Genomic DNA, 12007 nt, shown 5'->3' on the forward strand with positions numbered 1-12007 from the left:
GTTTGGTCTGGCGCAACCGGCTCGCTCAGTCGTGGTTCTGGTTCCGGTGTCCTTTCGGCCTCACGGGTCCTCTCTGTATTTACTGATTCTGCCTCTCCTGCTTGCCCCTGCTGCTCTATGGGCCTCACTGCCCCACTGTTCCCTTGGGACTCCTCTGACCTGTCCTCTTCCTCCTGGTTTTCTCCCGGGAATCGTCGCCGTATCTGGTCGCAGTGGCGGCGCCAGCATTGCCCCCCATCCGTTAGCACCTCATACGACACGGGGCCAGTGACCCTGGTGACTGTGGCAGGTACCCATGCTGGGCCTGCCCCAAAATTCTTTGCGTACACTGGGTCCTGGGCCTTGAAGGTCCGGGGGTTCCTGCCTTCCCCCACCACTACCTCATCCTGAGCTCTATCGGGATGAAGGCGGTCCAATCTGATTGCAAGGCGCCGACCCATTAGTAGTTCAGCGGGGCTCCGGCCAGTTGTTGAGCTGGGGGTGCTGTGCTGTGCTAAGAGGAATGTGGCAAGGCGGTACTCCCAATCCCCTTGCGTCATGCGGCGAAGGGTGTCCTTGGTGGTCCGCACCATGCGTTCTGCTTGGCTATTGGTGGCAGGGTGGAATGGCGCCGAACGGATGTGGCGGATGGCGTTCTGCGCTGTGAAGGTTTGGAATTCTCCTGACGTAAATGCAGTCCCATTGTCTGAGACGAGAGTGTCAGGGAGCCCGTGGGTTGCAAAGAGCCTGCGTAGTACCCGGATGGCTGCGGATGTAGAAGTGGACGGTACCAGTGCAACTTCCAGCCATTTGGTGTAGGAGTCCACCACTATGAAGAATGTTTTCCCCTGAAAGGGGCCAGCGAAGTCCACATGTAGGCGTGACCATGGTGCTCGGGCAGACTCCCAGGACTGGACTGGGGCCCTTGGGGGATCTGGGCGGGATTCTTGGCAGGCCTGGCAGTGTTTGACCCAGGCCTCTATCTCTCCGTCGATCCCTGGCCACCACACATAACTCCTGGCCAGGGCCTTCATTCTTACTACCCCTGGGTGTGTCTCATGTAGGGCTGTGAGGACCCTTTTGCGGAGGGGCTGGGGAACAACAACCCTGCTTCCCCATAACAGGCACCCCTTGTGGGCTGACAGTTCATGTTTGCGGGTTGTGTAGCCGGCGAATTCTGGCCCGGGGCTGCTGCTGGGCCATCCCCTCCACACCCAGTCCAGGACCCGGGAGATGACCCTATCTTTCTTGGAATGGTGTGCAACTTCTTGTGCCTGAATGGGGCGGTCAGGAAGCAGCTCCAGGCTCATAACCTCTTGTGCAGGTGCTGGGTCGGGGCCTGTTTCTGGTAGTGGTAGCCTGCTGAGGGCGTCCGCATGGCCCATCGCCTTCCCCGGGCGGTGAATCAGTGCATACTGGTAGCTGGCAAGGAAAATTGACCACCTGAGGACACGAGGAGACAGCACTTGGGGGGTCTGCTTTTCAGGAGCAAACAAGCCAAGCAACGGCTTGTGGTCAGTCACCACGGTGAAGGGCCGCCCGTACAAGAAATCATGGAATTTTTTTACTCCCTTCACGATTGCGAGCCCCTCCTTGTCTATTTGCGAGTAGTTCCGCTCGGTTGCGTTGAGTGTCTGGGAAAAGTATGCTACCGGTACCTCTCTCCCATCCGGGAGTTGGTGTCCCAGGACAGCGCCAATGCCATAGGGCGAGGCGTCGCATGCTAGCACCACCGGCAGCCTCTCGTCGAAGTGTGCCAAGACCGAGTTTGAGACAAGCAGGTCCTTGACTGCCTGGAATGCAGCCTCCTGGCGCTGGCCCCACACCCAAGGGGCCCGCTTGTCCAGGAGTCTGTGTAGGGGCTCCGCTACCGCCGCTTTGTGGGGAAGGAAGGAATGGTAAAAGTTCAATAGTCCCAAGAAGGCCTGAAGTTCAGTCTTGCTCTTGGGTGCTGGGGCATCACAAATGGCCCGTACCTTGTCCCCAGTTGGGTGGACCCCTTCTGCGTCCACCATAAATCCCAGAAAGTCCACCTGAGGCACTCCTAGTAGACATTTTTCCCGCTTCACCTTGAGACCCGCCATCTGGAAACGGTGCAGAACGGTGCGGAGGCGGTCCTCAAACTCCTCTGGTGTGGGCCCGGCAATCAACACATCATCGAAGAAGGGGGTGACGCCAGGAATCCCTTTAAGGAGCGAGTCTATTAGATTCTGGAATATGCCTGGTGCCACACTGACACCGAATTGCAGCCGCTTTACCCTGAACGCCCCTCTGTGCGTCACAATTGTCTGTGCCTCTGCTGTGGCCTCATCTACTGGAAGCTGTTGATATGCTTGGGCCAAGTCCAGCTTGCCAAAAATTTTCGACCCAGCCAGGGTGGCAAGGACATGGCTGACCACTGGCACTGGGTATGCATGGGCCGTGAGGGCCTTGTTTATGGTACATTTGTAGTCTGCGCAGATGCGGACTGAACCATTAGGCTTGACGGGTGTGACGATTGGGGTTTCCCAGGGGGCATTAGGCACCGGCTCCAGCACTCCTTGCTCCACAAGTCGGTCCAATTCCTCGTCTATACGGGGTTTCAGGGCGAACGGGACCCGGCGGGCCTTTAGCCTGACCGGTCGTACTGCGGGGTCAAGCTGTAGAGCAATGGGGGGGCCCGTATACTGTCCCAATTTCCCATCGAAAACCTCTGGAAATTCCTTGCATATGGCATCCGCGTCCACTTGTAAGGTAGTGTGGTTCACCCCGGTGATGGCTAGTCCCAGTGGTCCAAACCATGCCAATCCCAGTAAGCTAATGTAGGGGCCCTTGACCACAAGCAAGTCCAGTTGCCGCGTTCGCCCTCGGTATTGCACCCTGAAGGTCCCCACCCCCATTGTGGGGACCTTACGTTTCTGGAAGTCCCGGAGGGTGAATGGGGCCGGCCTGAGTTTGGGACCCCCAGTAGGACACAGTTTCCTTAAGGTCCTTGCCGAGATTATGGATAGATTTGAACCCGTGTCAAGCTCCATGCGGCATGGGGCCCCCTCTATCCGTACCTCTACATAAATTTTCTCTATGTTGGGGTAGGGCAACTGGTATACCTGGACGTCCGTGAGCTCCGTCGAGTTGCCTTGGTGCGTTGGGCCCCGGGACCTGGGGCTCTTGGATTGGTCATCTGATGCCTGGCGTCGGGTGGGCCGAGCCCGACACACCCGGGCGATGTGTCCCAATTTTCTGCACTGCCTGCACTCTACGTTGCGGAAACGGCAGGTCCTCCTCTCGTGACTTTCCCCGCAGCTTGCGCAGTTCCCTCCTTCTCGTCGAGGCAGCTGTGGTATGTGGGCTGCTTGAGTGTGCTGCTGTACTCGGTGCACTTCCTCCCTGTCAGCTCCTGAGTCGTCGGTGAGGTCTTCGTGGTGAACCCTCGATTGGGATGGCAGGCTCGGCCGTGCCTCTTGTGTCGACCTCTTGGCAGCTTCCGTTGCCAGGGCCTCTTCCAGAGCGACCTGGAACGTTAGGTCCTTCTTAGCGTAGAGGCGTTGTTGCAGCTTCTCATCCTTCAGGCCACCGACGAGGCGGTCCCGAAGCATGTTCTCCAGCTCTGAGAAGTTGCAAAACCGGGCGGCTTGGCGGAGAGAGGTCACAAACCCAGTTATGGTTTCCCCAGGGGCTTGCCGCTTTGCGTAGAAGGCATTTCGACGAGCCACCACTGAGGGCTGTGGCGAAAAGTGCCCCTTAAGCTGTTCCATTATTGTTTTGTATGGAACAGTAGCGACATCTTCAGGCGCAAGGAGAGCCCGGGCAATTTCAAATGTCTCCTCTCCGCAGATGCTGAAGAATATCGCCCTCTTCTTGGCATCTTCTTCATCGGTGACCCCTTTGGCTTCTAGGAGGAAGGTAAAACGGGAGGCGTACGCTTCCCAGTCTCCCGTTGCTGGGTTGAACGGCGAGAAGCTTCTGTCGGTTGCCATTCTGAGTTCCTTGTGTCCCGGAGCTGAAGCCTGGATACACGGTGCGAGGCAGCGGTGCGGCAGGTGGCGGTGCTGCGGTGCTGTGTGTGGCAGTCAGCTCAGCGGGATCCCACCTTCGTCGCCAGTGAAATATACTCAGAGTCGCAAAGTGATTTCATGCTCTTTATTCAGCTCATAGTGGTGAGGAGGAATGAATGAATGTCCCCTCAAAGTATCTGCTTTATATACATTATTTACACAATGGGCTGCACATGATTGGCTAATTCTGGAATTCTACTGTAAGCCAATCAGGTTGTGGATTCACTTATCTCTGGAGCATGATTGGGTGGTTCCTGCCAACCAATCATATTGCTGCATTGTTCTAAGACCAATCAGACTGCTGCATTCTGAATCCTATTGTTCTGGGACCAATCAGACTGCTGCCTTTTGGAGCCTATTGTTCTAGGACCAATCAGACTGCTGCAGTTTGGATCCTATTCAACTCAGTACATAACATGCAGGTTCATAAGAGTTCCTTAAATAAAAATAAAAATATTTCTACTAGTTTAGCCAGCCCTCAGCATTTTGTGTCCTTTATTCCATTTTCCTATGCTTTCCCTGTGCTACTTGTCTGCTAATGGTTGTAGCCAACCAATGTTAGCCATACTCAGAATAGACCCACTGATTAACTGTTTTTTTAAAAAATTAAAATATCCTGCTCTCTTTTTCTGCATTGCTCAATGCACTCATCCTTTTTGAATGTTGCAGATCCGAAGGCTCTTGATTTCTACAATTTTTTTCTCCCATGGATCGGTAAGTAGCATTATGCTTTTGGTTATTACATTTTGATCAGGAATCTCCAACTTCTTTAGGCCCTGGGGCACATCTGGAAATTGTAAGAAACTGGTAGCGAGTGCTCCCAAATACCCATTTCACAGAAGAAAAATTTGAAGGTGCTCAGAACAGTCCCTCCAAAAAAGAAAAGAAGAACCTTGAAATGACCTGCACAGAGCCTAAAACAAGGAACACACAAAGAAACGGGGGGTGGGGGGGGAGGTTATCCCTTTTTAAAAAAGCAAGCAAGTATGGGAGGGTGAGGGAGCTCTAGCAGGCACCATTGATCCAATAGTGCCCACAGGTGTCATACTGGGGACTCCAGAGTTAGATGAATTAACTTAACTTAGGGATTCTTCTTGTGGTGCTATCCCTGAACAAGGATTTTCCTCATGCAATGTACCGGTACTCTACCCATGGCATACTATCAATCTATACCATAAATCAGAACACAGAGTTCCAAAGAACAGCCAAATAAGAGAAACGTTGATTGGGATCCATCTGTCTCGGGAGCCAATGGAAGAGGGCGCCTTTGGGGATGAAGTCAAACTGTTGGAGTTACAGAGCCTGCTGTGGCCGTAGAGACCAAGACAGGAGAGACATGTTTTGTTGCAGCTGGGGTAGACGAAGATGTCCGGTTGTGCTGATGCAGGTGTACAATGGCTTTTCTTCTTTCTGCGCTCCTCCCAGCTGTCATTCCTCCTCCAGTCACTGCTGTGAATATGTACAACTTGTTATTGAATCGGCCCTTGCATTTAATGTAAGTGACAGCAACATACCTCAGAAGTGCCAAGGGGATTTAAGCTCTTATTGCTTTTTCAAGCAAATATTGGACATTCTGTCCCTTGGCTGACCTCATTAGGCGAAGGGCAGCTATTCACATTCCATTAATGCAATGTGTTTTGTTTATGTTAGACCACTAGCATCTATTCTAAAGAACTGAGTACCGTAATCTTCTTGGGAAGACAATGTATGAGCAACTTTGGATAAGGTTGCAGTACATGTCACTAACCATTATGCTAAGCATCTTGTATAATAATGCCCTGTTCAGATTGAAGCCCCTACTGCAATGCAAGCATAGATCCAATTCCTATTAAAGTATACCTCTTTGTTTCCTGTGTTAAATACCGCCATCACGACTGCTGTGTCTCCTTTTGTTTGGGCCACTCCTTTCTTCTGCAATTCCAGAAATTGCCATGGTTGAATTCTTTGTGGTAGCAGGGTGGAGATCAACGTGATGATCCACATTAATGCCAACAATCTCTGTATACCATTTATTGAGAGTACAAAATGCAGATGTATTAGTTGCAGGATTAGATGGGTTTGGGCATGGATTTTAAATCTTCTTAGCATGCCTCTGTTCAGACATGTTCTGCAGAGATTACAAACAAAAAGGAGATTTGACTAGCTTTTTCGTTCCATATTAGGGAAAGGGCTACTGGTATTAGATGGGCCCAAATGGTTCCAGCATCGGCGACTGTTGACTCCTGCATTTCACAGTGATATTTTAAAGTCATATGTGGTACTGATGGTCGATTCCACCAAAGTGATGCTGGTAAGGGCTTTTTTTAAAAAAACAACCCAAAAATACCTCTCTCTTATATCTAATAGAAGATCTAAGCCAATAGTATTGTGGTTAAACCAGTTCTTTTTTCTGGGGGTATGCAGGGGTACACATACCCCTAAACATTTTGTGAATCTTTGCACTTTTGTCCATTTACTGTATTTATTTTCCTTGCTTTGAACTATAAAATGGTGATTTTCTTGAGTCAAAACATTTTTTTAAAGGAAAAAAAGCACTGGGTTAAACTATTCCAGCATGGCAATTGCACTTTGTGCCTAGGTACCAACCAACCTAGAATTTGGAAACCTTGATCAGAAATGTTGATCCTACTCATAGCTTATTCACAAACTTAAACCATCTTGTTGTACTCCTCTGAGCCTTGGGAACTTCCAGGGGCAGCAGCACCAGGTTTGATTTCCTTTGGATGAGGGAGTACAAGCCCAGCACTTTCATGCAGCAAGATGAATGTACCTGCTTCAGGCATCAACCTGATGGTGAGACGAAGACATGAATTTGTAGCTGTTTACTATTGGCCCTGAGGTTTGGCTTGGGATTCTAGAGTTCTATTTCATTCAGCAAAATGTCTTTGACTAGCACTATTAAAGGATTCAAGCATTGCTTTATTTTCAAATACATTTCAAAATCCTTTGCTTTATTTTCAAATACATAAGTAAAGCATCAGGGAAAGCAACGAGGCAGTCCTACAAGGTACCATATATGTGGCTCCATGTCAAATCACCCTAAAGAGACTCTGCCTTCAACAAATTCATAGCTTTGCCTCTGCCTCTTCCAAACACACCCACCCTTCCCTTAGCTAGAGGATGAGTGTCAACACTACCTCCAAGCTGAGATGAGTACCTCATACAAGCACAAACATTGATTCTCAATTAGCTCTCACTGAGGAAAAGCTGACAGTCATGGAGTATTAGCCAGAAATCTGCCTAACAAAGGAAATGGGTATCATGGAATTATATTTAGACATAGTGTTAAAAATATAGGCCACAACACACACAAACAACACCACAAGCTCACCAGCTGCCGTCCTTACTTGTGCCATAAACATAGTCTATTAGCTCACTAACTGATCATACGTACATTGTATGTTGCATAATTTTTTTGGGGGGGGAATCATAAACAGGAAAAAAATATAGGCACTAGAGGAGCCAACTCCTAGGGGCACAAGTCCCTTCGGCCCACCCAATAAAATATTTGAGGGGGCCATGCACCCCAGGTTGATGGGCATTGCCAGGGCTTCCACATTACAAATAAATGGAAACCATCCTACCACAATATATAAAAATAAGAATTCATTGCTTACTACACATGCTAGGTTGGCTTGTACATGATCATAATCACCCAAATCTGATTGCTCCACTAGTGTTTAGATGACTGCCACGTTCTCTCTCCAATCTATAATTGCAACAAGGGATTTTGTGGTATTTGTGGTTGTGGGGGAAATCACCCGGGCGTCGAATGATCTGCCTAAATGTTTTTACCGTGAATTGTACATGTACTAAATAAAGAAATGGATGGTGTGCCCTGCTCATTCTCCGTATGGTTATATGGACATTTCAGCAGCATGGGTGGCTGGCTCAAATATGGATGCCAGAAATCTAATCATCTGAGGAATTTACTTTTGACATGTGAAACCTTTCTCTCTTACATTAGGATAAATGGGAAAGGCTGATCTCAGAAGATAAATCACTGGATATTTTCCAGCATGTTGGGTCCATGACACTGGACAGCATGCTGAAGTGTATCTTCAGTTATCAAAGCAATTGCCAGCTTGACAGGTATCATGAGAACTGGGGGGAGGGGGAGGGGAGAGACTTAGGAGCGTCTCCACCCCCATCGTTCTGCCCGGACACTGAGGTCCAGTGCCAAGGGCCTTCTGGCGGTTCCCTCACTGCAAGAAGTGAAGTTACAGAGCCTTCTTGGTAGTGGCGCCTGCCCTGTGGAATGCCCTCCCATCAGATGTCAAGGAAATAAGCAACTATCTTACTTTTAAAGTCATCTGAAGGCAGCCCTGTTTAGGGAAGTTTTTAATGTTTAATGCTGTATTGTGTTTTTAACATTTGGTTGGGTGCCACCCAGAGTGGCTGGGGAAACCCAGCCAGATGGGCGATGTCTAAATAATAAATTGTTATTATTATTATTACTTATAGTAAAGGCAAGGGAAAATTTAACTCCAGTTTATAGATGAACCAGAGAACCATTGGGGGGGGGGTGGAATCACTTCTCGTATAAATCATTGTCTAGTGAGAACCAATTCATGTGAGCATCAGGTGCACAGAAACTGCTTGAAACCCCTGCACCTGTTCTTTCCAGGCCTATGGGCAGTCTCTCACAAGTCCCATGTTACAATCCAGAGTGGAATGGGTCTAACTAATCACTATCCACCAAGAATGCTTGCAGTTGTGCTGCCACTACTGACAGTTGTACTAACAGTTACTTTGGACAAAAATGGGGTTTAGTGACCGGAAAGAAGTTGTCTAGAAACTGTTGGTTCCAGGGTAGTTTTTTTCAGGTGTAGTCACAATTCTGCCTCCTTAGGGACAGGAGGCATCACTTCCTTGGTGTAGTGATTAGGTTAGGACTCAGCCACGATAATTTGCTCTCTCAGACTAATTTGCCTCAGAAGGTTGTTATGAGTATAAAATGGCGGTGGTGGGCAAGACTATCTATTTCTTAGAGGACAGGTGGGGTTAGACTGAGTGTGATAAATAAACTACATTGTTTTGTATTGTGCCTGTTAAAAATAATCACCTCTCAATTAAACTCTTTCTTTGACTCCTCTAGTAAGAGTACATATGTCCAAGCAATTAGTGACCTCAGTTGTTTGATGCAGGAAAGAATACAGACATTTCTCTATCACAATGATCTAATCTATCGCATCTGTCCTCATGGATACCGTTTCTTCAAGGCTTGCAGAATAGCCCATCGCCACACAGGTATTTCCTTTGGTTCTTCTCTTCAGTGGAGGGATCTACACCTGTATGTACATAGCTAAGGCAGCAAGCCTAACTCCACTTACCTGGGAGTAAGCCCTATTGAATTAAATGGATCTTACTTCTGAGCAGATATGGTTAGGCTTGTGCGATAACACCCCAGGGCATGGATAGCCAGATGCCAGATCCCAAGCAGAACCCAACTGCAAAATTTAATCTGCAGAAAGTCAACCTGGGCTCTCCTGGGGGGTGGGGGGGATGCTGAGCAATTCTGATGCCTCTCAGGGGTTTCCTAAACCCTTGACTTTTCAACAGTGGCACTTCATATATGTAATAGCTTCCCCAGAGAGACTCGCCTGGCACCCGCTTTACAGTCTTTTCAATACCAGAAGATCTTTTTTATTCACCCACATTTTTTACCTGTGTTGTAAATCTGGACCATAAACTATTTTATGCTGTCTTTATGTAAGGATGTCTTTATTGCTGTCTAAAACCTAAAACCTGTGTTGATGGGTTTGCTCTGAGAATGGCTTAGTTAGATGCCACCCAAAATAAACTGATGTGTAGACTTTTTTTAAAAAGAATATTTGATAGTTGATAACATGTCAGGTTTCATATATGATTTCTGACAAAATCAAGTCAATCAAAACATGCTAGCAAGTCTAAAGTACGTGAGTTTCCAGTTTTTAGGTTAAGGTTTTACATTTCAAACTCAAAATGTCACATCCAAAGTTAAATAGCAATGTTTGCAAATATTTGTTTGCAAATATTTGTTCCAGCAGGTCTAGTAACAACAGTCCTAACCGTGGACTCAGCTATACAGCCGCAAAGAAAAAGTTTTAAGTGCAATATACAATGTGACACTAGATGGTGATGGCAAGCCTTATGGAAAATTCAATGTATTTTTTTAAATGTTTTTAAAAAGAAACATTTTCAGAATTTTTTTTATGTATGTAGATTCCACCCTTAAGTCCTATCCCACTATGGGAATTTCTTCATCCTTTTAAAGTTAGTAACATACAGAAAATGGCATAGAAGCAGTGAATGTCATGATGTCTGTTTGGGGAAATTATTAGAGTTATTACTTTTTTGACACAGAAAAGGTGATTAGGGAAAGAAAGGCACTCCTTAAAGATGAACGGGAACTTGAGAAGATCCAAAAGAAGAGATATCTAGACTTTCTGGATATTCTTCTCTGTGCCAGGGTGAGTAAAATCCACATCATGTATTTCCAGATAAGGGATATATGCACATATGCAGCCAACAGTCCTGTCCCTTAGATACATTGGTTTACAGTGTTTCTATCTCACTGCCCAGCCAAAAAGGGCTTCCAGAGTGGCTTACTTAAAATAATCAATAATCCCACGAAGGAGGCAAGTGGCTGCATGTGACGGAAAACAAAGTAAGTCATCTGTGGTTTTTGACCTTGATCATTCTCCATTTTCCAGGATGTAAATGGTGAGGGATTATCTGATGAAGACATACGTTCTGAGGTGGACACTTTCCTCTTTGAGGGTCATGATACCACCACCAGCGGGATTTCCTGGACCTTATATGCCATGGCCCAGAATCCAGCGCACCAGCAAAAATGCAGGGAGGAGATAAAGGAGATTCTTGGAGAGCGAGAGACTCTGCGCTGGTGAGAACGTCCTTCGCTCGCTATCTGTTTTTCTTTTGTGAGGATCCCTGCTGAAGCAGGGCAGGTTTTACTGTTTTCCAAGCAAATCTGTGACTCTCTTGTCAGACCTGAAGTGGAAAAGTTTTAGATTTTTCAAAACCCTCGTTAATACCTGGGAACTCTTTGGAGAGGTAAGATGCCACAAAAGTTTCAATTTGCTTCAGAAATTGAAAATAGTGCTGACCCCTATGAATGTGAGAGTGTGTCATGCTTCAGCATTTTGAGATTCATAGTTAACGCTGAAGGTTAATTTGTTTGGGAGAGGTACACGTGTCTTATATTCAAGTTCCCTTTCAGTTATTTCACTGCAAGTATAAATGCAGAATATGCAAGGATGCTCAAATCTCCTTTTTTGTCACGTCTTTTAATATTCTACTCCACTGTCTGTGGAACATTTTTGTCTTTTTGTCACTTGTGAATCTTCCTCACAGTTTGTTTGTTTGTTTGTTTGTTTGTTTGTTTCTCCCAGGGATGACCTTAGTAAGATGACTTACACTACGATGTGTATTAAGGAAAGCCTCCGTGTTTATCCTCCTGTTCCTCAGGTGTACCGAGAGCTCAACAAACCAGTCACATTTCCTGATGGAAAGACATTGCCTGCAGGTCTGCCTCATTATGTTTGATTACATTTCACAGTATTTTCAATGACGGACATGAAGGATGGAAACTGAAAGAATGGCAACGGTGTTCCGATTGTTGGTTTTGTGACAAGTATCTGGCATGATGGGGTGATAGGGTTGACTTGCTCAGTTGTCTTGAAGGATATAATTCTCTATCTGACTTTGGAGTCATGTGCCCCTAAAGGCTGTTGAGAGCCTTAGAAGTTGTACTACAAAAGTTCTTTGTGTTAGGACACTGGAACGAAAGAGGCAAGACACAAGGTTTGGGATGTTACTAGGGCAACTTCATTAAACTACAACATTAAGAACCTCTAAGCTGAATAGGAAATATCTATGTGTGGGAAATACACATCCTCTGTCAGGCTCCTAAGTATGCCATATCCAAATTTTAAAGTATGGCTGGCTAAGACAAGTTTGAATTAGACAAGCCAATGCCAGGATAAGGCATC

The 12007-nt window shown here is 46.9% G+C and overlaps 1 protein-coding gene across 1 annotated transcript in view; it reads left to right on the plus strand.

Annotated features, from left to right (window-relative positions):
- The window catches only part of LOC310847726 (uncharacterized protein), a 46523-nt gene that overhangs the window by 30413 nt on the left and 4103 nt on the right, over positions 1-12007 (plus strand). The window contains exons 15-21 of the mRNA XM_083745785.1: positions 4683-4727; positions 6176-6303; positions 7981-8105; positions 9112-9263; positions 10359-10465; positions 10709-10899; positions 11408-11541. Coding sequence (XP_083601911.1) covers positions 4683-4727; positions 6176-6303; positions 7981-8105; positions 9112-9263; positions 10359-10465; positions 10709-10899; positions 11408-11541 — 882 coding nt within the window. The remainder of the gene's footprint in view (positions 1-4682; positions 4728-6175; positions 6304-7980; positions 8106-9111; positions 9264-10358; positions 10466-10708; positions 10900-11407; positions 11542-12007) is intronic.

Source organism: Podarcis gaigeae, assembly GCF_964106915.1.
Source record: "Podarcis gaigeae genome assembly, chromosome: 6".
Taxonomy (NCBI): Eukaryota; Metazoa; Chordata; class Lepidosauria; order Squamata; family Lacertidae; genus Podarcis; species Podarcis gaigeae.